At 40.1% G+C, this 23,791-nt stretch overlaps 1 protein-coding gene across 2 annotated transcripts in view; it reads left to right on the plus strand.

Annotated features, from left to right (window-relative positions):
* The window catches only part of LOC126471491 (protein Aster-B-like), a 251,147-nt gene that overhangs the window by 57,559 nt on the left and 169,797 nt on the right, over positions 1-23,791 (plus strand). For both annotated transcript variants that reach the window (XM_050099703.1, XM_050099704.1), the window contains exon 5: positions 22,666-22,882. In XM_050099703.1, the coding sequence (XP_049955660.1) occupies positions 22,666-22,882 (217 nt within the window). The remainder of the gene's footprint in view (positions 1-22,665; positions 22,883-23,791) is intronic.

The raw sequence follows: 23,791 nt of genomic DNA on the forward strand, positions 1-23,791 counted from the left end.
TGTCTGCAAGGCTTTGGCTATGTTTATGTTTGCTGTGAAGTTCCCTTTGCTTCCGCAGCAGTTTTCTAACTCAGTTGTTGTACCACGCTGGCTCTTTTCCATCTCTTACGATCTTGCTTGGCACATACTCATCTAATGCTTATTGTACGATGGTTTTGAACATTGTCCACTGATCCTCGACACTATCTGTACTTGAGACAAAACTTTTGTGTTGAGCCGTCAAGTACTCTGAAATCTGCTTTTTGTCACTTTTGCTAAACAGAAAAATCTTCCCACCTTTTTTAATATTTCTATTTATGGCTGAAATCATCGATGCAGTAACCACTTTATGATCGCTGATTCCCTGTTCTGCATTAACTGTTTCAAATAGTTCGGGTCTGTTTGTCAACAGAAGGTCTAATATGTTACCACCACGAGTCGGTTCTCTGTTTAACTGCTCAAGGTAGTTTTCAGATAATGCACTTAAAAAAATTTCACTGGATTCTTTGTCCCTGCCACCCGTTATAAGCGTTTGAGTCTCCCAGTCTATATCCGGCAAATTAAAATCTCCACCCAGAACTATAACATGGTGGGGAAATTGACTCGAAATATTTTCCAAATTTTCCTTCAGGTGCTCTGCCACAACAGCCGCTGAGCCAGGGGTCCTATAGAGATATCCAATTATCATGTTTGAGGCTGCTTTAACCGTGACCTTCACCCAAATTATTTCACATTTCGGATCTCTGTCAATTTCCTTTGAGACTATTGCCCTTATTATCGCTATAAACACGCCTCCTCCTTCACTGTCCAGCCTGTCTCTGCAGTATACGTTCCAATCTGAGTTTAGAATTTCATTACTGTTTACATCTGGTTTCAGCCAACTTTCTGTCCCTAGTACTATGTGGGCATTGTGACCGTTTATTAATGAGAGCAGTTCTGGGACCTTTCTATAGACGCTCCTGCAGTTTACTATTACCACATTAATGTTGTTATTCCCTGTTGCGTTACACTGTGGGGTTCAGTGGATACAAAGAACTGTCGAATTCGGGGTACTGTTAAACCACATGTACATGTAGACCTGTTGCACTCACCGTATGTTACTGTGTGCTGTGGATTCATAAGCACCTTTGTCATCATTCCATTCTTCTTTGAAGACAATACTCCCAGAGGGCCTGTCAGACATATCATGACATCTGCACATTGAGGCTTCCTTGTAAGTGTGTGATTCCCGCTTTGGAAGAGTGCAACTTGTGGAGACCACTGTTTTCATACGAGATAGTTAATAATAAAATCAACATTCCTAAACCATTACATAATGGAAACATTTTTATACGTCTTTCTTTCATTCACAGCACCAGATTCGTACCTGGTGACCAAAATTTCCAGTGCAAACGAATTCCTCATTAACACGTTAGCATCTACGAAGTTTCACTGCTGTACTATAATTACAGCCCATACTGGACCTCCGTGAGCAGTTGCACTTTATTTATAAACATCCAGTATTAATATGATATTGCAGTGCCTGTGTTGTTCCAAATTATGATGCAGGATTCCTGTGGACATGCATGCAGGCACTGCAGTGACTACAGCCATTATGAAGTACATTAAATGTATTCACAGTTGTGAGTATGGACAACCATCAGCTGTATAATAGAATGATGACAATGAAAATTTGTGCTGGACTGGGGCTTGAGCCCAGATTTCCCACTTATCACGAGCACAGGCAGACAGACAGTGTAATATCGTATTTATCCATTGACACTTGGCAAGCGACTTTCAATAAAATGTCTCTCCTATATGGGAATATACGTAATGAGTGCAGGTTGTGGACACATGGGTGACGACATATGGCAGTTTGGGTTTGGCTATGAGTTGTGCTCGGATAGCTTAATGGTAAGGCGAACGCTCATGGTAAGCGGGACAACCAGGTTCGAGTCCCGGTCTGACATAAATTATCATTGTCATTCAATTATACAGCTGATGGTTGTCTGTACTGTTGTATGAGATGTAGAATGTGGGATCATGGCGTGTCGTGTGTAACGTCTTGTCTTTCTGTGAAGGTAATTTTCTCCAATTATATTGGTAATTTGTTGCATAGAAATGTTTGATAATGGCACTTGTTTACAATGGTAATTTGTACTGAAATGAAATGCAGGAGGATCTACAGCGAATTGACACATGGTGCAGGGAATGGCAATTGAATCTCAATGTAGACAAGTGTAATGTGCTGCGAATACATAGGAAGAAAGATCCCTTATCATTTAGCTACAATATAGCAGGTCAGCAACTGGAAGCAGTTAATTCCATAAATTATGTGGGAGTACACATTAGGAGTGATTTAAAATGGAAAGATCATATAAAGTTCATCGTGGGTAAAGCATATGCCAGACTGAGATTCATTGGAAGAATCCTAAGGAAATGCAATCCGAAAACAAAGGAAGTAGGTTACAGTACACTTGTTCGCCCACTGCTTGAATACTGCTCAGCAGCATGGGATCCATACCAGATAGGGTTGATAGAAGAGATACAGAAGATCCAATGGAGAGCAGTGCGCTTCGTTACAGGATCATTTAGTAATCGCGAAAGCGTTACAGAGATGATAGATAAATGCCAGTGGAAGACTCTGCAGGAGAGATGCTCAGTAGCTGGGTACGGGCTTTTGTTGAAGTTTCGAGAACATACCTTCACCGAGGAGTCAAGCAGTATATTGCTCCCTCCTACATATATCTCGTGAAGAGACCATGAGGATAAAATAAGAGAGATTAGAGCCCACACAGAGGCATACCGACAGTCCTTCTTTCCACGAACAATACGAGACTGGAACAGAAGGGATAACTGATAGAGGTACTCAAAGTACCCTCCGCCACACATCGTCAGGTGGCTTGCAGAGTATGGATGTAGGTGTAGATGTAGATGCATGAAGTGTTTCGTAATAATAGTGTGTCAGCCAAGTCCTTGCCCACACATTAACACTATAATGAATCTGATGCCTTGCTTCCACAATCTCTTGAGTGAGGATTTGTATCTGTCCACATTTGGTAATTTATTATTGCACTTTTGTGACTCATGCCTGATTCATAAATAAAATGTAGGCTTTGATCTCTGGATCTCCAGTGCTCTGTCTTCGAAACTATTGGCAGAGTTCTAATCTGACACGGTGCTCTTGTTTCCCAAGAACTTGCAGACATTTTGATATGTATAAATTACTTGTCTCTGCAGAAATGACCATGCAAGAAGTCTCAACAATTGCAGTTCTTCACTTGTTTTCGGTTCATCTTCTGGTCGTAACTCTCGCTGTATGTGATCTGTTGTGATCCTAGTCATTGTGAATGATCCTGTTTCTGAAAGTTGGTGTATTGATCAGGCAAACATTTTTCTTGTGGAATGTAGTCTTCTTTATGACATTCAGTGCACGTGGAATGGGTCTGTTGATAAAAGGCTCTGGCTAAACCTTACCATATCTCCCATCTCCTGACAATAATATGACTCGATTTCATTGTTTGTTGTTTGAACTGTAAGAAATAACTAACCTTGTTCAGAAATCAGCTCATCCTCAACCTCAGTACATAAGGAATGACTTACCCGGTGCACACTTGTTTTTATTATGACAGATGCCAGTACTGCTGTCAGTGGAGTGAGTACAGATATAAGCACAGCAGATAAAAAAAGAGTAGTGAACTTCAACTAGAAGACAGTGTACACTACTAACACAAGTAAAATGTCCCATACTGCAAAATGTGATTGATTCCAGATGTAAATTTATAGACATTTTTTTCTCTCTGTTTGGCCAATACTATCTCCTGTAAGGATATGGGGTGCTTGTTTTAAACATCCTATGGCTCGTGAGTGCATTATACAATTTGTGCTAGTCTATAGAGTTCTGTACAAGTTTTTTTGTCCATTGGTTAGTATTGTAATTGTATTTGCCAGTAATTATTTAAAAATGGCTGTTTTTGTAGTAATTTCAAATTTTTTTCTGTCCTCCTTGCATAGTTACCAAATTTTATGTAATTTAATTGTTAATTGTTGTAAGATTTGTATTCTTCCTTTCCATGTGCTGAATCAGGACCAACAATCAAAGCCATTTAAAAGTTTCTGATTATGAATTAATAAAATTTTGGGTTAACTGGTGCTTGATAAAGACATATAATTGTTTCTGTAATTAGTGTTTATGAAAATTTTGTAGGTCTAAAGGTGCATTAACATGTTGTAAAAATCGAGTAAAGATGTGGAAGTGGACTTTGATGTCTTTGTTGATAATATAGACTTACACCAAGGATTAGGTTCCGCATAAAGCTGTTTTTGTATTTTACTCCCTTGTCCACCACTCGTTTTGCTACTTGGTTAAGTTACTTGAGATTGGTGGAAGGCAAGTTGATATCAACCGCTCTTCCATCCCCTTTCACTTAAACACTGTGTTGTTTAAAATAACATTTGGCACACTACGACAGGATATATCAGTTTCTTACAGTAGGTTGCCTGTTGGGACTTTCAGCAGATGTGTGTAAAGAGTCATTTTACATTACATGTTGTACTCTAGGCCACTGTGTTCCATTTATTTAGATACATGTTATTGTAGGTGATGTCCATCTATAGTTGTGCGCTCAGCACAGCAGATTACCATGCAGGGAACCCGGGTTTGATTCCTGGCTGGGTCATAGATTTTATTCTGTCAGGGACTGAGAGTTGTGTTGTTCTCATCATCATCGTTGTGTAAGTCACCAAAGTGGCGTTAAATAAAATTACTTGTACTAGGCAGTTGACCAACTCCAGATGTTGTCTCCTGGCCATTAATGCCATATGATTTTTTCAATATTTTTTTTACTTTAGTGGATAGAACTCCCTAGGATCATGCAGAACAGTAAAATAGAACTGGCCAACAGGAACTCCTGGATATTCAGTTACCTGTAAGACAAAATTGTAGTTTCTTTTGATGTGTTTCAACTTCATTAATATCTAAATATGTTGCTTTATGATTGACAGATGTCTTCATACAGCATGACATACAGGATACTAAGGTTTACATGAATTCATGTTCTGTTGTGTCAGAGGGATCCAAAATCTACTGTACCAGTCTAGTACATTGCTTGACAGTGGCTAAAGGGCAATATTATTATCTTGTAATTAACTTAGAAATGAAAAGATCATTGTGAACATCTAAAAATGACCATATGACAAGATTTTCTCACAGCGTACAAACACATGACAACAAGGAATGTGTTTCTGTATGCAGCACCTGATTTGTAAACATTTCAAGACACTACTCAGAAGTACTTCATTGGAGTAACAGGTTGTGAAAAGTCTTTGCAACACATCTCCATAGACCATTCCATGTACGTGCTGTGGAACTCTGGTCCCAAAGGTATGCAGGTCACTTAATTTGCCAGTACCTCATCGAGGGTGTTGTCACTCATGCAAGTGAAGCCTTTATCACTGTACCATAGAAAAATTGGGCATATTTTTTTCACTGCATGGTGGGTTTCTGTATTAATTACAATCCATCAAAATTGCTACCAAAGGCTCTTCACAAGTCTCTATGGGATTTAACCAACCAACTCTTGCTAGTCTTGCTCAATGGGGGAGAGAGTCTCAGTGTACTGCTGGAAAGTAGATTGTCAGTAATAAGGAAATCCTACAATCAAATATGGAGAAAGCTGCATTGGTAGACATTGGGTATTTAAATTTGTATTTAGACAAAAAATATTTTGGGATCACCTGAGTAAAGTTACTGGGAAAGTCTGCAAAGTCGTGCATTTGTTAGCTTGTCAAAACTGTGACTTACAAACTATTGTGACAGTAGAGAGGCTGCTTTATAGTGCCACGTTTTTGCCATTGTTGTATTTGGTGCTTGTGTATGATCTCAGCATTTGGCCTATGAGTGTGCAAAATCACACCTCAAATGTATACAATAAGGCAGGCTGCACATATTAACTGGAGCATTTGGGAGCTCACAAATATTAACATTTTTAGCAATTCTGGGAATGATCTTGCCAATGTAATTGTCAGGTACATACCATCACACTGCTGGCTGCAGGAAGGAAACATTGAGAAGATTAAGCAGATCATTAAGTGCCAAATCACAATAAATGTTCAATTAAAAGTCCTGGAGAACTGACACATTGGCTGTCGTGTTTATGAACTGCTCCTTGGCATTCATGAAAGAATGAAACTGCAAACCCAATTAGAGACATGACAATGGGAGATGGGCTGAACTCTTGCTGACTGTGTAAGATCACAAAAAGATGGTCAGATTGACACGAATGTGGAGAATTTGATACACTGAAACAGGTTAAGTTGGATATCACAGTATCCTCTAAATACTATATAGTTACGATATTGCAGTTTCTTTATCAGTTCCTTCATGTCAAATATAATTATTGTTAGCTAAATATTGTGAGCACATGTGTTCGACAGTTGTTTCAGTTCTCATTTTATTTACATTCTGTGCATGATGCACATGTTCCAAAACCTACAGGACACATACACACAGCTACTTCTCTCATAATAGCAGCATTCATCAATTGTGAGCTCAGTCAGTTTTCCACTCTGATAACACTCAAAATGGTGATGGCATTCTGTCTCATTTGAAGCTTCAACTTGCAGTTCATGTAGGTATGTCACTGCAGTGTAGCAAAGGGATGTAGGTATCTCGTTAGTAGACAGCAATTGTCAAGAAGTGCTATTACATATCATGACATGAAGTGCTAATGCTTAATACAATAAGGAAACTAGTAGCATTCTTGTACATTTGAAATGAGTTGTTAAACTGTTAAACTCTGCACTTTTGCAATCTACTGTGTAGATTATTGTACTGTTTTTCTTTTTTACGTTTGGAAATGGAAAAAAATTGCCAAGAAGTGAAATCCGGGAAGTGTGTGTCATTATTTCTGCAAAACGTGATACTTAACTGAAAATTGAGGTAGAAACTAAAATGTGTAGATAGTTAGGTTGTTGTAATGTAGTAGTCACCAATGTACTGAAATAAGAGACATTGTTTCCGTATGTTACAAAACTTGACTGCAGTACCAATTTGAATGTCCGGTTTGTGTCTGCTTTTTAAGGGATTCAATGTAAAATTAGTATCTTGTGACTCACATTAAGAACTGTACTATTTAAATACTGTAATTCTTTGTTATTTCCACCAGGGAAAACTTGCTACCCTGGTTGCAAAATGGTACTTTCCGACATAAACCAGAAATTATTTGTATTACATATATTGATGACTAAGTTCCTGAAATGTAACTAATTTTTAGTAACTGAGAGCTGTAGAATGAGTAGGAAGAAGATAACTCTTAAGTGCAAATGTTTTGAAGAGAGTCAATAGTTCATGAGGAAAGACTTCCATCTTGAAATTAGAAATTGACATTATTTGAGTGTCTTGAGATAAATGTCTGAAATTCACTGATTTTTGCAAATGCCTAAAAATAGATTGTGCTACCGTGACCCTCGATAGGTCTGGGATGTGAAGTTGTGAAGTGCGCGTGGGAGTTTGTTAGGCTAGGCAATAGTTTGAGGTCCTCTGAATGCACAACAGTTGATATGCAGAGAGTGAAATAAGATCACATACAAAGAAAACGTACTTTGGCTGTCAAAATTACAATAGTATGAGGGTTGTTTTTTTTTAAGTAAGGGCTGTTTTTATTTTTAAAAAAAGATACAAATACTTTTGTAAATAAACTTTTATTTTCTGATTCTACACACTTTTACCTATTTTTCTTCATAGTTGCCTTGTTTATTTAAGCACTTGTCATACCGTACAACTAAGTTTTTAATTCCCTCTTCAAAGAATTCGGCCGCCTGCTCCGGCAGCGAAGAGTTCACGGCCGCTTTCACTTCATCGTCGTCATTGAAGCGCTGCCCGCCAAGATGGTGCTTCAGGTACCAGAAAAGGTGAAAATCGCTAGGAGCAAGGTCGGGGCTGTATGGTGCATGGTCCAAAACTTCCCAGCCAAAAGAATCAATCAAATCCCGAGTCTTTTGAGAGGTGTGAGGCCTAGCGTTATCGTGCAGGAGCAAAACTCCTTTTGTCAGCATGCCACGCCTTTGTTTTGAATTGCTCTGCGGAGCTTCTTTAGAGTTGCACAGTAGGCATCTGAGTTGATTGTCGTTCCTCGTGGCATAAAGTCCACTAGCAAAACACTGCACTGGTCCCAGAACACAGTTGCCATAATCTTGCGCTTTGACAGAGTCTGTTTGGCTTTGACCTTGACGGGTGAGGTTGTGTGTCGCCATTCCATCGATTGTTGCTTGCTTTCAGGGGTGATACGGGATACCCATGTTTCATCTCCAGTGACAATTTGACTCAACATGTCATGCCCTTCTTCCTCGTAACGAATCAAAAAGTCCAGTGAAGTGGCAAATCTCTTCCCTTTGTGGTCCTCTGTGAGGAGTCTGGGTACCCACCGATAACACAGTTTCTTAAAGTTTAGGTTTTCAGACACAATTTTGTACAAAACCGATCTTGAAACTTGTGGAAATTCAAAAGAAAGAGTGGAAATTGTGAATCTTCTGTCCTCACGAATCTTTGTTTCGACTGCAGCCACCAAATCATCAGTGATCACAGAGGGCCGGCCTGAGCGTTCTTCGTCATGGACGTTTTGACGGCCATTTTTAAACTCTCTAACCCATTGATGCACTTTACCTTCACTCATTGCATTCAAGCCGTAAACTTCTATTAAATGACGATGAATTTCTTCAGCTGATAGGCTTCTCGCGGTCAAAAAACGTATCACTGACCGTATCTCACACGCGGCGGGCGATTCAATAATCGTAAACATTATAAAGTAGCACAGTGATGCGTACACATCAGCTACAGAGCTGCAACTTGCATCAGTGTGAACGGGAAGGATGCCGGCAAGTGGCACGGTGGCTTGTTGCGGCGTCCGTGTGAACTACGGGACTATACGCGCAAATGGCCCTTACTTAAAAAAACAACCCTCATAAGTTGCCGAAGCATGCGTAACAGTGTTCATGAATTTACTACCCTCCAGGAAAGTTGGAAAGCTCTGTAATATTTCCGTTGCATGGAATGTACATTGGAAAGACAGGTTAACTGCCATAGGAGAAGTAGTGTCCATTGCAGAAGACAGAAATATCGTCTCTGTTGAGGTTTAAATCAAGTATAACTGTTATGTTGTCTTGGAGATGAGCGACCGGCCTGTGTGAACTCAAATTAATTGTCATGTATTTTTACTGGCCACCTGACTCTGCTGTAACATGTGTAGAATCATTCAAAGAAAGTCTATGCTTAGTAGCACAGAAATACCCCGATTGTGCATTATTAGTTGGAGGTGACTTTAACCTACCAAGTATAGACTGGGACATTGAGCAGCTAGTTCGTCAACCCACACAAAGTAGAAATATTTTATACCTTGTAGCTACAAACAGACCAGACTTTATTGACTGTCAGTATAGAGGCACGGACTAGTGATCATGTCATCGTAGCAAGATGGTTTCTGATGTCAGGGTGATGAGTCAGTCAACTTTCTCATCTTTAGTTAGTTTCTTTTAACATTGTAAACTTTTTTCGTACTTTTAGGAAGAAAATAATTTATTCATTTTTGTTTCCAAGTTTCTGTATTCATGTATGTTAATTTAACTTTTTCGAATGATCCAATGATGAAAGTAGATCAAATCTAAGCTGAGAGGCCTCTGAAATTCGAGACAGATTGCTTGTTTTTGATTTTGAGAGTTTTTTTCATATTTTGCACAGCTGTTGTTAGTGTCAAATATTCCTCTATTGCAATTGCTTCTGTTTCTGTTCACATTATAATTTTGCTGTAGTAACAAAACAGCTGTCGTGATACTATGTTCAATTTTGAAGATAAACTTTTTGAGATGGGGAAAAAGTAAATTCCACAGTGACTGTCTACAAAAGACAAACAGTTTGAAAAGTAAAGTCTCTGTGCGGGGGAAAATTAGTCAATGTGGACTATTTTGCAATATGTTCCTGCGCAATTTTGAGACTATAAGTTTTCATGTGAAAAACATGTGTCACTTGGAACTAAATGTGGGCCATATCAGTTACATTTAGAACTTTCAGATCAGTCATGACCTTCAAATTCGGTATGTGCGCTAACAGTACCGTTGAATTTATTTGGACAAGTTCAGTATGTGCGCTAACAATAGCATTGAATTGATTTGGACAATGAAATTGAAATTGACCGTTTCCAAGTACTCTATGGATTTGTCAAATGATATTTGTAACTTTTTCAAATGATGTTCCCTGATAGTGTTCCTGAACATTTTCCACTTTTGTCTAAGAAAATGAGATACCTATTAACTGATGGACTGGAACCACATTTCTGGAAACTCATGTTAGAAGAACCATGTTCATCACATTACACATTGAATTTTGCAGAAGCTACCGAAGTTAGAGATAAAAAAAAGACTTAAAAACAACTAGTACGTACTGGTCAGATAGTAAGTGTTGCATTACAATGTGCCACCTAAGAACTTTCTTTATCGGCATAGTAGATGATGAAATTTTACATCAGAATTTATGTGAAGCACTTTATTGAAACCAACTTGTCACTAAATAAATTCCTGATGCTGGGATCAGACAGATCTGATATCAATAAAGGAGTGTTCAGGTTTTTGATACTACTGTCCAGAAAACACAAGGCAGACAACTTACAAGCATGGAACTTGCAACATTCATAAATCACTTAATGCCTATATACAGGCATTGGAGTGTTAAAGTGAAGAACAATCCAGATTTCTGGTCAATTTTTCATGTTATTTCGATGGGAAGAATTTGAACGAATTAAGTCTAACATTTCACATCACAAGCTTTCGGGCATACAGTCACAAGATGGCTTACCTTAGGATCTTCAGCCAACAGAATTTTGGAACAGTGGGATGGCATTCAATATTACTTTCGTAACATGTCAAGCTAAAGTAAACAGATGGGTTATAATGTGTATTTTATTACGTAGCAACATCTGTTGAGAGCTACGCATGTGGACATAGCCACATGCACAAGGTGCATTTTTATTTTGAACATTTTATTTATGGCAAACCGTTATTAATTTGCCACGTTTTATCTAATGAAACCTTGGTATGAGGCACAACTCAAAATGAACACATTTTATAACAAAAAGTTTTGAAGACCTGAAGATGACAGCAAAGTCTGTCGAAATTGGTTGTTGGTAAATAAAGAACTTTTTGTGTGATCTTGGCTGTAGAAAGTTTTTACTTTCTTAAGCATATACCTCTAAAAAGTCATTCTGCTACTGTTCATACCAAATAATACAATATCATTGTGAATGCTTAAAAAAAACATTCAATTAAAGCAGAACTTCATTTCATAACTTCATCTGCAGAACTATTCAGTAAGTTCACACAAAACTTTAAGAGCCAAACACCATTGATTCACAGGCTGCATATGGAAATAGAAAACATATTTCAAACCTTTTTCCCTGGCATTTTGAAGGTTTCAGCAGTGAGAAAAATTGAGAGTATTTCTATAGTTGTTCATAGTGAACTCTTTAAATTGGATAATCTGCTTCTTCTGGAGCAACTAGTTGTTAACAGGCAAGCAACTGGAGAGTTGAGTAAACTGTGAAAGAATGTGACAAGTTGTGGTTTTTAAAGAATGCCCAAAAACATTATATCAGAGCTTGCAAATGTGATGGAAAAGGTGGGCATATTAAGTGCACCACTGAAATGTTTAAGGTTTTTAGACCCCAGAGAAAGATTAAAGAGCAGAAGCTGCAGTAACATGTTAAAGACTGAAACATTGATGTCGTTCTGTGTCTGTCAAGACTGCTTATTAGATGAGTGAAAGATTCTACAGTCAGAAAACCATATTTAGATAACAAAGGAATTGACAATTACTCAGCATATCTCAAAAAGTGTCTCATAATCCGTAGAGTTTAAGTATCCAAATGTTTCAAAACTTAAGGCTGCTCTTACATTGTCCCTTGGAAATGTGGACATTGAGAGAAGATACAGTATTCCATTTCAGAGCACATATTGGGAGAAGTATAATACAGAAGGTAACTGAATGAAATACGCAATAAGACAAACAGAAACAACACTTTCATTCAAAGGTGATAATTACGTGATGGTCCTGTGGATATTACTAAAGGCAGAACATGATTCTTGATAGGATGTGTGATCATCACATTCGGCAATCCATGCTCTGCAGTGTGCTCCCATTCTGGCTACAAGGTTGGTAAAGAGTTTTTGAGTTAGGGCATTCCATTCATCCGCCTGTGTGATTGACACTGATGAATGCTAATTGTTGAACATGGACATACTTCCATACATCTCCCAAAGGCATTCCACATGTGCTTGATGGGATTTAAGTCAGCGAAATGGGCAGGCCAGTCCATTGGTTGAGTATCCTCTTGTTCCAAGAGCTCCTCAAGCTGTGCAGTTCGATGTGGCCACACATTGTCATCCATAAAAAGAAAGTCAAGGCTGAATGCAGCTGTGAAAAAACACACATGGGGAAGGACTACAGTGTCACAATAACATTGACACCCATACAATATTACACCTCCATACACCTTAACACATGGACAAGCAAAACTATTGTGTTTGACAGTGTTCCTAGGTGCGTTGCATGTTCCTGCCTCTTGTCATATGAGAATGCATAATGCACCCAGGAACGTAATCAAACATTATAGTGTTGCTGGTCTAGGTGTTAAGGTGTGGGGAGGTATAATGTTGCATGGATGTACTGATCTCCAAATCTTTGAATGCAGTACACTCACCGATCAATGTTACACTAACAGTGTACCCCTTCACTATGTGTTTTTCCTTGGGGCCTTTGGTATTGACTTCATTTTTGTGGATGGCAGTGTGTGTTGAACAGTGTAAGTGCAAGAACTCTTGGAATGAGAAGATATTCAGCTAATAGCCTGGCCTGCTCATCCGCTGCCGCCCCCCCCCCCCCCCCCGCCCTCCCCCATCCTGCCCTCCTCCAACTTAAATCCCACTGAGCATGAATGTGCTACCACAAGAACTCTTTACCAACCTTGGTGCAGAATGAGAACATGCTACAGACCATGCATTTCCATCTGTGGCAATCACACACCCTACTGAGAACTATTTCCTGTCCTTTTTTTTTTTTAAATAATATGCAAGGGACCATCATCAGTTTCAGTGACTTCAGTGTCATTTCTGTTCATTACACTGCATACTTCTTAGGGTTATGTTCTATACTATATTGTAGCAGTTGTTACTATGTCTGTTCCAAATTTCATTGAGCTATGTTACTTGGTAGTGACACGTTATGCAAAAGTTACTTTTGTTAGTTTTGCATGTCAGTGTAATAGAACTCAATAAATCGTTTTGGTCAGTGGGTGTTCATCAGAGACAAGGGTATCATGAGTCCCCCAGGGTAGTGTGATAGAACTCTTGTTCTCTATATACGTAAATGATCTGATGGATAGAGTGAGAAGCCATCTGCAGCTGCTGATGTTGCTGTAGTATCTGGGAAAGTGTTGTTATTGAGTAACTGTAAAAGGATACAGGATGACTTAGAATTTCTATTTTGTATGATGAATGGCAGCTTCGTCTAAATGTAGAAAAATGTAGGTTAATGTAGATGAGTAGGAAAACAATCCTGTAATGTTCAAGTACATTATTAGTGGTGTGCTGCTTGACAAAGTCACATTGATTAAATATCTAAGCATAACATTGCAAAGTGACATGAAATGGAATGAGCACCTAAGGATGGTAGTAGGAGAGGCAAATCGTAGACTGCAGGGATTCAAAAAGAGTTAGGAAAATGTAGCTCATCTACTGAGGAGCCTGCATATAGAACACTTGTGTGATCCATTTTTGAGTATTAGTGTAGTTTTTGGGCTCTCCGCCGGCTCGGATTAAAGGAAGAAATCGAAGCAATTCAGAGACGTGCTGCTACATACAGAGATGCTTCGTGGACTCAAATAGTGATACCTGGAGGGAAGACGACCCACTTTTTGCAAGACACTATTGAGAATATTTAGAGAATAGGTATTTGCAGCTAACTGCAGAATGATTGTACTGTCACCAACGTACGTTGAATACAGAATCCATGAAGACAAGATGAGAGACATTATGGCCATATTGATCCATGTAGATAGTTATTTTTTCACTCACTCCATTTGAGTGAAACAGGAAAGGCAATAGCTAATAGTGGTACATAGTACCCTCTGCCATGTACCTTACAATGGCTTGTGAATTATGTACGTTGATGGAATTTTAGATGTAACAACCACACAGGGAAATTGTCAGGTTGGTCAGGAGTTTGGCATTACCAGCACATACCAGATATGTGTGAACTTTTCTGGCAATCATCGTGCTTGAACCCGTCAAAATTGCTAACACAGTAACTGGCTGGCAAGGGGAGAAGACATGAGTGTGTAAAGTTCCTGATTATCAGAGTTTATGTCAGCCTCCTGGATTACATTCTAAATATCTATGCTGAATCTCTAGAATGAGGCTATGTAACAGGCCCTCTTGGTACCTGAGTTCATCCCTTTTCTCCTTTCATCCATGACAGTGTAACATTGCAATGTGCAAGCATTTTTTACAGTCATCCATTTGATACAGAAATATACTGGACATTTTGTAACAGGTAAGAGGAACACGACAAATCAGCTCCACTAGGACCCAGCCCATGATGGCAATCTATGATTCCCACTTCTGTTACCAGCACTCATTTCCTGAGTACAGGGCCAACTTTTTTGATCCTGCATGAGCAGAAAATCTGCAGCTTTGATTGAGGGTGAAATGCCCAGGAATTTAAATTCAAGGAATGGTTACTGTATGCTGAGGCAAATAAGCAAGTTCAAATATATAAGGCAGGTTTTAAGATTCATGTTCCCTTGTTCGTGGAAAGCCTAGTAGGGAAATAATTCTATACTATTTTGTAAAATGATCAAAGAGCAAAACAAATTAAACAAATCTGCAAGTATGAACAGATTAACTAGTAGTTAAATTTGCAAGTGCTTACCAGTAGTAGTGCTAATCAATGAAGTTTTGCTGCATCCATGTCAACACAGTAAGTGTCTCTAAAATCTCAAACGTGTTCCCCAAACATAAGAAAGAAAAAAACTCAATTAAAATGTCTCTAGCTGCTTCGTATGAGAAAGGTAGAAACTGAGAAAAGAAAAAGGGTCAAAAACTTCAGATGCAAAGAATCTTTCGTCTCTAATTGAGAGTTCTGTGTTCAGAATTAAAAAAGTTCAGTCTACAGAACCATTCAGTGTCTCTAGCTCTTTGAGCAAAATCCATGGTTACCCATAAAGACCAAAATGTTAATCGAGAGGATGAAGAAAACTCCGTATCGAATGTCAACAGCTCTTGGTCTAGTGGCTAGCGTTGCTGCCTCTGCATCATGGTGTCCCGGGTTCAATTCCTTGCTGGGATTTTCTCCACCCGGGAACTGGGTGTCTGTGTTGTCCTCATGATTTCATAATCATTCATGAAAGTGGCGAGATTGGACTGAGTAAACATTGGGAAATTGTAAGGGCACTGATACCTGCGTAGTTGAGTGCCCAACAAACCAAACATCTGTATTAAATGGGTGCTGCCCTATATAACACCATAAATAGCTAGAAGACTGCACAAGTACAGAGCAAGCAATCATATTTATACCTCTAAGATTTTAATTTTAAGTCTCATAATGGACCTGTACTGTTAGATTACATTCTTCACAGAAAGGACATCCCCATTGATGAAAGGTTCAGATGCTGTGTAGTTGAGTTTGCTAATGATAGGTGTTGATAATCATCTAGATCCTTAATAATATTGCCTCATGTTGTCATCATTTGTACAACATTCACATATTATTATAATCTCCATTTACTTATGATTTAATGACTGCATGAATATGAATAAATTCTGTGGATGCATTTCAGTACATCAAAAGTGTTGTCCTCTGTCACTGGTCTCATGTACAGCTTCCAAACCATTGCATGATGAAAGTTATGAAGAACATGCACTTCAGTATCTCTTTCCAGTTGAGATTCATGTTTCTGACAGGATGGATCCATACAATGAGCCATAAGAATGGGTCCTCATCAGGGTAACAATGTCAGTTGCTTACCACCAAAAATTTTAACAGAGAGACAATTCTGGACTGTACCACCATCATCATTTGGTGTGCTTTTGAGGTAGCAATACCAAAGTCCTTAAGACATCGTAAAAAAACAGACTGCCAAAGGATTGGTTGTGGAATGTTGCATTCCTGTAAGAAAAGGACTGCTAATCGTTTACCTTCTTTTTTGGGTTGCTCAAAAGATAATAAAAAGGACATCATCACATGATACATACTGGTCCGATGGGCAAAATCTCCTCAAACCAGCCAATAACTGTACACAAAACTGTAGTTGCAATAGTAAAATCCTCAGCAGTCGTCCAAGAAAATCCTACAGTGCATGATAAACCAACACTTTGTGTGTATTTTATAAGTGCAAACTTTATTCTGCTGAGGAGTTATCTTCCACTCTTGATTATATGACCATAGAGATAATAGAACACTCATTTTTGTGGAAGCAAATTCTTTTGAAGCTCTGTATTTGAGATTCAAATGGTTATTATGTTATTTGGAGGAACCATATCATCCAAACAGTATGATCTTCTCCCCAGTTTACATGGAAAACATTACACGGTGAAAAGAACTATGTTTACAGACAAGAAAATGGTGTCTTGTTTAGTTATACGTAATTAGTATTTCATACACATCTTGTCAATGTTACTTGACAATTGAAAGATTGGAGTAGTGGGTGTGGAAAAAGATTGTAATTTAACATCTGAGAAAATAGATTTTCTATGTTTTTAGTCATTCTTGTAGTGTTTCTAACTTGCTACTACAAGAGTTACTGTACAGGGCTGACCTAAAAGTCCTATTTTTGTAAATTCAGTACTTCACAAAATAATCTAGGTAGAGAGGTAAAAACTGACACATGTGCTTGAAATGACATAGAGTTTCACTGAAAGAAACAAGTGCACAAAATTACCATCAGATGGCGCTCCATATGGTACAAAAGCAATAATTAGCATAACAATTGAGTTTTAGCAAAGGCATTTTCTTGATAACAAATGCTCAACATATTGGTGGTCATTCTAAACAATATCTCTAGTTGAGGGACAATGTTGTGAACAGTACTGTACAACATATCAGTAGATTTGGTGAGAAATTGCTGTCAGAAGTTGTCTTGTATCATCCCTAAGATGTCAGACACTCACTGTAGACTTGAGATGCCAGGTAGCCATTCAACTGATAATCACATGGATTGAGGTCTGGAGAATGGGAGGTTAAACATGATGAAAGTGGTGGCTCAGCACACAATCACCACCAAACAATGTGTGCATGAGATCTTTCACACATGTAGCAATATGGGGATGGAGTTCCATCCTGCATAAAATTTGTACCTTCCAGCAGGCGTGTATCAGCCAGTCTAGGGATGATTTGATTCTGTAACATATCAATGTACCTCCCACCCATCGTGCAGGCAGTTTGAAAAGCTGCATCCCGCATTTCCTTGAAGAAAAATAGTCCAAACTTAATTCATGTGGTAAATCCGTACCACACCATGACTTCCTCATCATACAACGGTTTTCATGACAGTTCTAGCATTTTCGAGAACCCAAGTTCTGCAGTCTTACTTACTTTCTGTGTCTGGAACTAGACTTCAGACTTCCAAAAATCAGCAGCCAATATGGCCTTGTCATTTGCCTCCCATAAGTCATTCATTGTGCAGGGCTGGCCTAAATATGGACAGATAAGTAGGTGTTGAGGATCCTGGACAGAGCCACACAGACAGTGTGTGTTCTCATTCTCTTTTAGGAAACCCCATTGCTGCAGGTTTGTCCTGCACTTTGGCACTTCTACCCTCATACGGTTTAGGGTTCTCTCCATACTGTGTATGGTAAGTCTCCACCAGGCGCCAGTTCTTCTTTTACATCTTTATGGGGGTTTCTCAGGTCGATTTCCCACCTTTCCAAACAATTCTCTGCAGCCGACCCTTCCAGGGCTCGGGTACGTGACAGGCAACTCTTCCTCGAACAAAGCCGTCGGTCAGCAGGCTGGTGTCCATATAAAGGATGACGCGTGTCCTTTTCTTGCTTGGTTTTTTCGACTTCGGCAGCGATGTCACGTCGTATGTTGGGCGGTGCGATCCCCATGATTAAGTACATCTTGTGCACTGGGGTTGGCCTCAAGCATCCAGTAACAATCCGTGCCATTTCATTCACCGCGACATCAACTTTTCTTGCGTGTGTTGATGCAGACCATACTGGAGCGGCGTATTCCGCGGCTGACACACTGAGCGCAAGGGCTGAAGTTCTCAGGACTACAACACCTTAGACAACCAGTCGTCATCCACAATTTTTTGAAATGTGCACACCACAAATGCTATCCATGTCACAAAATCAGTGACTAACAGTTCATGATGATGGTGGATATTGTATGGATAACATTGGATGGTATGCCTTAGTGCTCTCCAAACAGTAGTGTGTGGAATGCATTCATTTTTGGTTTCATTAAAACCCCATATCATTTCAGGCACGTGTGTCAAGTTTTACCTTACTACCTACACTCCTGGAAATGGAAAAAAGAACACATTGACACCGGTGTGTCAGACCCACCATACTTGCTCCGGACACTGCGAGAGGGCTGTACAAGCAATGATCACACGCACGGCACAGCGGACACACCAGGAACCGCGGTGTTGGCCGTCGAATGGCGCTAGCTGCGCAGCATTTGTGCACCGCCGCCGTCAGTGTCAGCCAGTTTGCCGTGGCATACGGAGCTCCATCGCATTCTTTAACACTGGTAGCATGCTGCGACAGCGTGGACGTGAACCGTATGTGCAGTTGACGGACTTTGAGCGAGGGCGTATAGTGGGCATGCGGGAGGCCGGGTGGACGTACCGCCGAATTGCTCAACACGTGGGGCGTGAGGTCTCCACAGTACATCGATGTTGTCGCCAGTGGTCGGCGGAAGGTGCACGTGCCCGTCGACCTGGGACCGGACCGCAGCGACGCACGGATGCACGCCAAGACCGTAGGATCCTATGCAGAGCCGTAGGGGACCGCACCGCCACTTCCCAGCAAATTAGGGACACTGTTGCTCCTGGGGTATCGGCGAGGACCATTCGCAACCGTCTCCATGAAGCTGGGCTACGGTCCCGCACACCGTTAGGCCGTCTTCCGCTCACGCCCCAACATCGTGCAGCCCGCCTCCAGTGGTGTCGCGACAGGCGTGAATGGAGGGACGAATGGAGACATGTCGTCTTCAGCGATGAGAGTCGCTTCTGCCTTGGTGCCAATGATGGTCGTATGCGTGTCTGGCGCCGTGCAGGTGAGCGCCACAATCAGGACTGCATACGACCGAGGCACACAGGGCCAACACCCGGCATCATGGTGTGGGGAGCGATCTCCTACACTGGCCGTACACCACTGGTGATCGTCGAGGGGACACTGAATAGTGCACGGTACATCCAAACCGTCATCGAACCCATCGTTCTACCATTCCTAGACCGGCAAGGGAACTTGCTGTTCCAACAGGACAATGCACGTCCGCATGTATCCCGTGCCACCCAACGTGCTCTAGAAGGTGTAAGTCAACTACCCTGGCTAGCAAGATCTCCGGATCTGTCCCCCATTGAGCATGTTTGGGACTGGATGAAGCGTCGTCTCACACGGTCTGCACGTCCAGCACGAACGCTGGTCCAACTGAGGCGCCAGGTGGAAATGGCATGGCAAGCCGTTCCACAGGACTACATCCAGCATCTCTACGATGGTCTCCATGGGAGAATAGCAGCCTGCATTGCTGCGAAAGGTGGATATACACTGTACTAGTGCCGACATTGTGCATGCTCTGTTGCCTGTGTCTATGTGCCTGTGGTTCTGTCAGTGTGATCATGTGATGTATCTGACCCCAGGAATGTGTCAATAAAGTTTCCCCTTCCTGGGACAATGAATTCACGGTGTTCTTATTTCAATTTCCAGGAGTGTACATTATTCCGTGAATTAGTGCATTTTCTGATGGCAACGGACCTTTGGGCCACCTTGTATATCATTCTCAAATGACTGTTAGAGGGCAAACTTAATTATCACTTTGAAATATCTCAAGATAGGGTGTCTAAAAGCACTGAATGTTATAAAATATCTGAACACTAGGAATAGAAGAGGAGATATATCCATTATGTTGCAGAAATACACTTTTTTGGCAGTAGTTAGGTTATAGATGTGTTAAATACAGTTCAACTGGATTTTCCTACACTTGTTGCACTCTGAAGGCACACAGTTATTTATTGGTGCTTGTAAAATGAGTCCCACACTCCCATTCCATGCAGGACCGGGAAACATACCAATAACCTTCCACCAATTGTTCTTAGGGTGGCGATATACATACTTTATTTACCTGTACTTCCACATTCAAAATGAAATTTTACAATAATTTGAGAACAGCAGTGCATTGTTGAACCAATGTATGCCAAAGATGTAAGTCAAAGATATCCTTGTGTAGGCCTACTTTACTATTTTATCAGTCTTGTCTTTAATTTTGAGGGTTATCCATAAATTAAGGTCTCCAATGCTTTTTCAACCAGTAAACATTTTATTGCAAAACCAATTACAGATTCCAAAAGCTTGGACTTTTAGCTATTTTTCAATGTAGTCCCCATCACAGTCAATGTGTTTTTGGAGATGGTCCTAAAGCTTTTTCATATCCATGTCTTACCACTCTCCCGCCATCTTGTGCAGGAAGGGATGGGCAGCTGCCTTCAGCTCATCATCGCTTGAGAATTTCACTACCCCCAATTATTGTTTCAAATTGGGGAACAGATAGTAGTCACTGGAAGCCAAATCGTGGCTGTTTGGAGGATGGTCAGTGATTTTCCACCTGAATTTGGTGATGTGAGAGTGGGCATTGTCATGGTGCTAGTGAACTCTCTTTGTCAGCCAACCCATCCTTTTCTTCTGTACAGCCCAGCATAGCTTTGTTAGTGTCTCACAGTGCTTTGCTGTGTTGATTGCTATATCTCTTTCCAGGCAGTTGAACAGCAGAACTCCATTCCCATCCCAGAATACCAAAGCCATTGTTCTTTAGTCCCTGGTGTGAAGAAGTGGACCCAAGTCTCACCCCTGTTACAATTGAATCCAGAAATTCCTCACCCTCTTCCTGGTAACAGCACAGAAACTTGTGAGCACTTTGGAAGCGTTTCTTTTGTATTCATCGGTGAATACCCGTAGTACCCACCTGGCACACACCTTGTGATACTTCAAAATGTGCATCAAAATCTTGTCCATAGTAGTCTTAGAGATGTCCCCTATCAGTTTCGTAATCTCTTGCACAGTTACATGCCAATCCACAAGCAAAACTTCTTTGACTTTCATCATTGTCTCGCCTGAAACTGATGGATGCCCATGGCCAGCCTCGTCATACACATTTGTACAGCCATCTGCAAACTCCCTTCATCACTTATGCACATTTTTTATATCGATACACTTTTCTCCTTGCACTTTGGTCAACTGGTGATGGATTTCAATAGGGGCTGACCCCTTAAACCACAGAAATCTAATCACAAAACACAATTCATACTTGGTGGGAGTGTTGATTTTTACCTTCTATTGTTAATGGCTGCTACGCCAAGAATTAGCATTGCAGAGAGGTGGGGCTGGCAAGAATAGTGGTATGGGAAGCAAGGAACACAGCACTATTGTCAGATTTAAGCTAGCTCACTCTGTCTGATGGGTGCTCATTGGAGACCTTACTTTATGGACAACTCTGGTATCATAACCCTAAAGAATTCACTATATCTATTTCTGAACTTGTTCCAGTTGTCCAGACAGTGAAGTACATTATAGAGTGGATCTGTCATGTCAGCAGGAGGGTGGGTGACTGGAAATGAGACAAGAAGCTGTACTGTCCAGGAAATAAACATGACTGTAGGAACAATTTCCGAACACTAAAACAACATGGTCACACTGACTTTCCTGAAGATAGTGTCATTTAAGAGAATCAGCTTGCTTTGTTTGTGCCACAGTGCTTACCAAATTTGCATTGACACAGTTCCATTTATTTATAAGAAGGCAACACTCACCTTAGCTCTCTGCCTTTGATTACAGTGAAAGTTGGTGAACAATTAAAAAAAAAAAAAAAGTAGTTGAGTATATTGCTTGCCATTACACCTAGATAAAGCATCAACAATTGCAAGATGTTTAACCTTTTGTGTGAATGGGCTACTTGAAGGGAGGGGCTGGGAAGCTGCTGTTACTATGTTCTCGTACACATATGTCTTATATTGCTAGAATCACTAGATGTATATATGCAAAATGTGTTCTTAATCATCCTCCATGAGTTCCTTTTAATTTTGAACTGTTAAAATTGTATATGTAGTTCTAAGTGGTGTATATCAGTTTCATTGTATAATTTTGGGATTACAATTAGGTATAAACATTTGGAATAGTCAGTCCATACAGCTGCTTAACTGTTGTTTGTGATGATTGTGATTCAGACCTTTACAGTTTGGTGGTAGAATGTCAGTAATAGTCGTAACATCTTGTAGCATCTGAAACTCATTGTAATCTGCAGTAATAGTTGACAAAACCAAATTGTGAAAATAACAGATCATCTGTAAATGGAAACATTTATGTGTATAAACATGTATTTAGTGCTCATATTTCTCTGTTATTGCAAGTTACTATTCCATTTTACTGATAGTAATTTCATCTCAACAGGACAGTATAAGCCGTTCATCAGATTCAAGTCAAGTGGCAGATTTGACCAGGAGCATTAGTCACGACAGCAGCAAAGAGAGGAAAGAATCTCGTGGGTCTGACAGGTCAAAGAAAAAATCATCCTGGTACAATGTGCTCTACCCCACGTACAAATCTCGCAGTGAAGATTTTAAACGACTTTTCAAAGATGTGCCTCAAGAGGAACGTCTTATAGTTGGTTAGTTAATACATCAGTGGTGTTGCTCTTGTTTCTGTTCTTTCCACCTTCTCAGATTTTTATTAATGCAGATCCTCCCATTGTTGTAGATGAATAAGGTACAGATTTATTTGTACAAGGCAGGCTTTCATGGCCAGTATTTGTGTTGTTCATGATATTTGTTTTATGGGTATAAGGTCATTATCCAAGGCATATTTCACCGCCTAACATTTTATCTTCCAATGCTGGTGACATCAAAGATGCTAACAACTCAGAAAACAGATACAATCTCAGATGAGCTCAGCTATGGGATGAGAGAATCACCAGATTCATTCCTCTGTTACTATGGCTTTATCAAGATCTAATCTTTACTAAGCTGGGATGTACAGAGAGCCCGTTGAAATTCAAAAACACAAGAACAACTTTAAGAGAAAAGAAGAATGCTTGAATTGGGCAAGCTACGGGCCTTAGTACTAAAAAAGCCCTGGAACACACTTCAACGCATCTCTGTAATCTTAGCAAGCAGTTTGATGGCTTCATGGACTGACCATTGCCTATATACATATAACAGTTTGGCTTGCTGAGCTTGTTAGAGATTGTAGTTGCTTTCTGAGTTATTGCCTCTGGCATCATCTCCAACATTGGAAGATGAAATGTTAGGCAGAGAAATATGCTTTGGACCATAGCCTAAGGCCCATGAAACAAATATCAACAAAAGGTTCAGATTTATGTTGCTAAAATACATGCATATACCTATAGGACTATCAGGATGATCACTGCTCCAGTGTGCTTTGATGTTAGCACTGAAGTGCAGTGATGAAATTGCAGCATTTTTGAAAGATGTTATAAGTTAGATGCCATCTCCTCGTGCATCACGTTTTTACTAATACGATCACCACAACATTAAATAAGAAGTCACTCCATATTACT

This window comes from Schistocerca serialis, chromosome 3, assembly GCF_023864345.2.
Source record: "Schistocerca serialis cubense isolate TAMUIC-IGC-003099 chromosome 3, iqSchSeri2.2, whole genome shotgun sequence".
NCBI lineage: Eukaryota > Metazoa > Arthropoda > Insecta > Orthoptera > Acrididae > Schistocerca > Schistocerca serialis.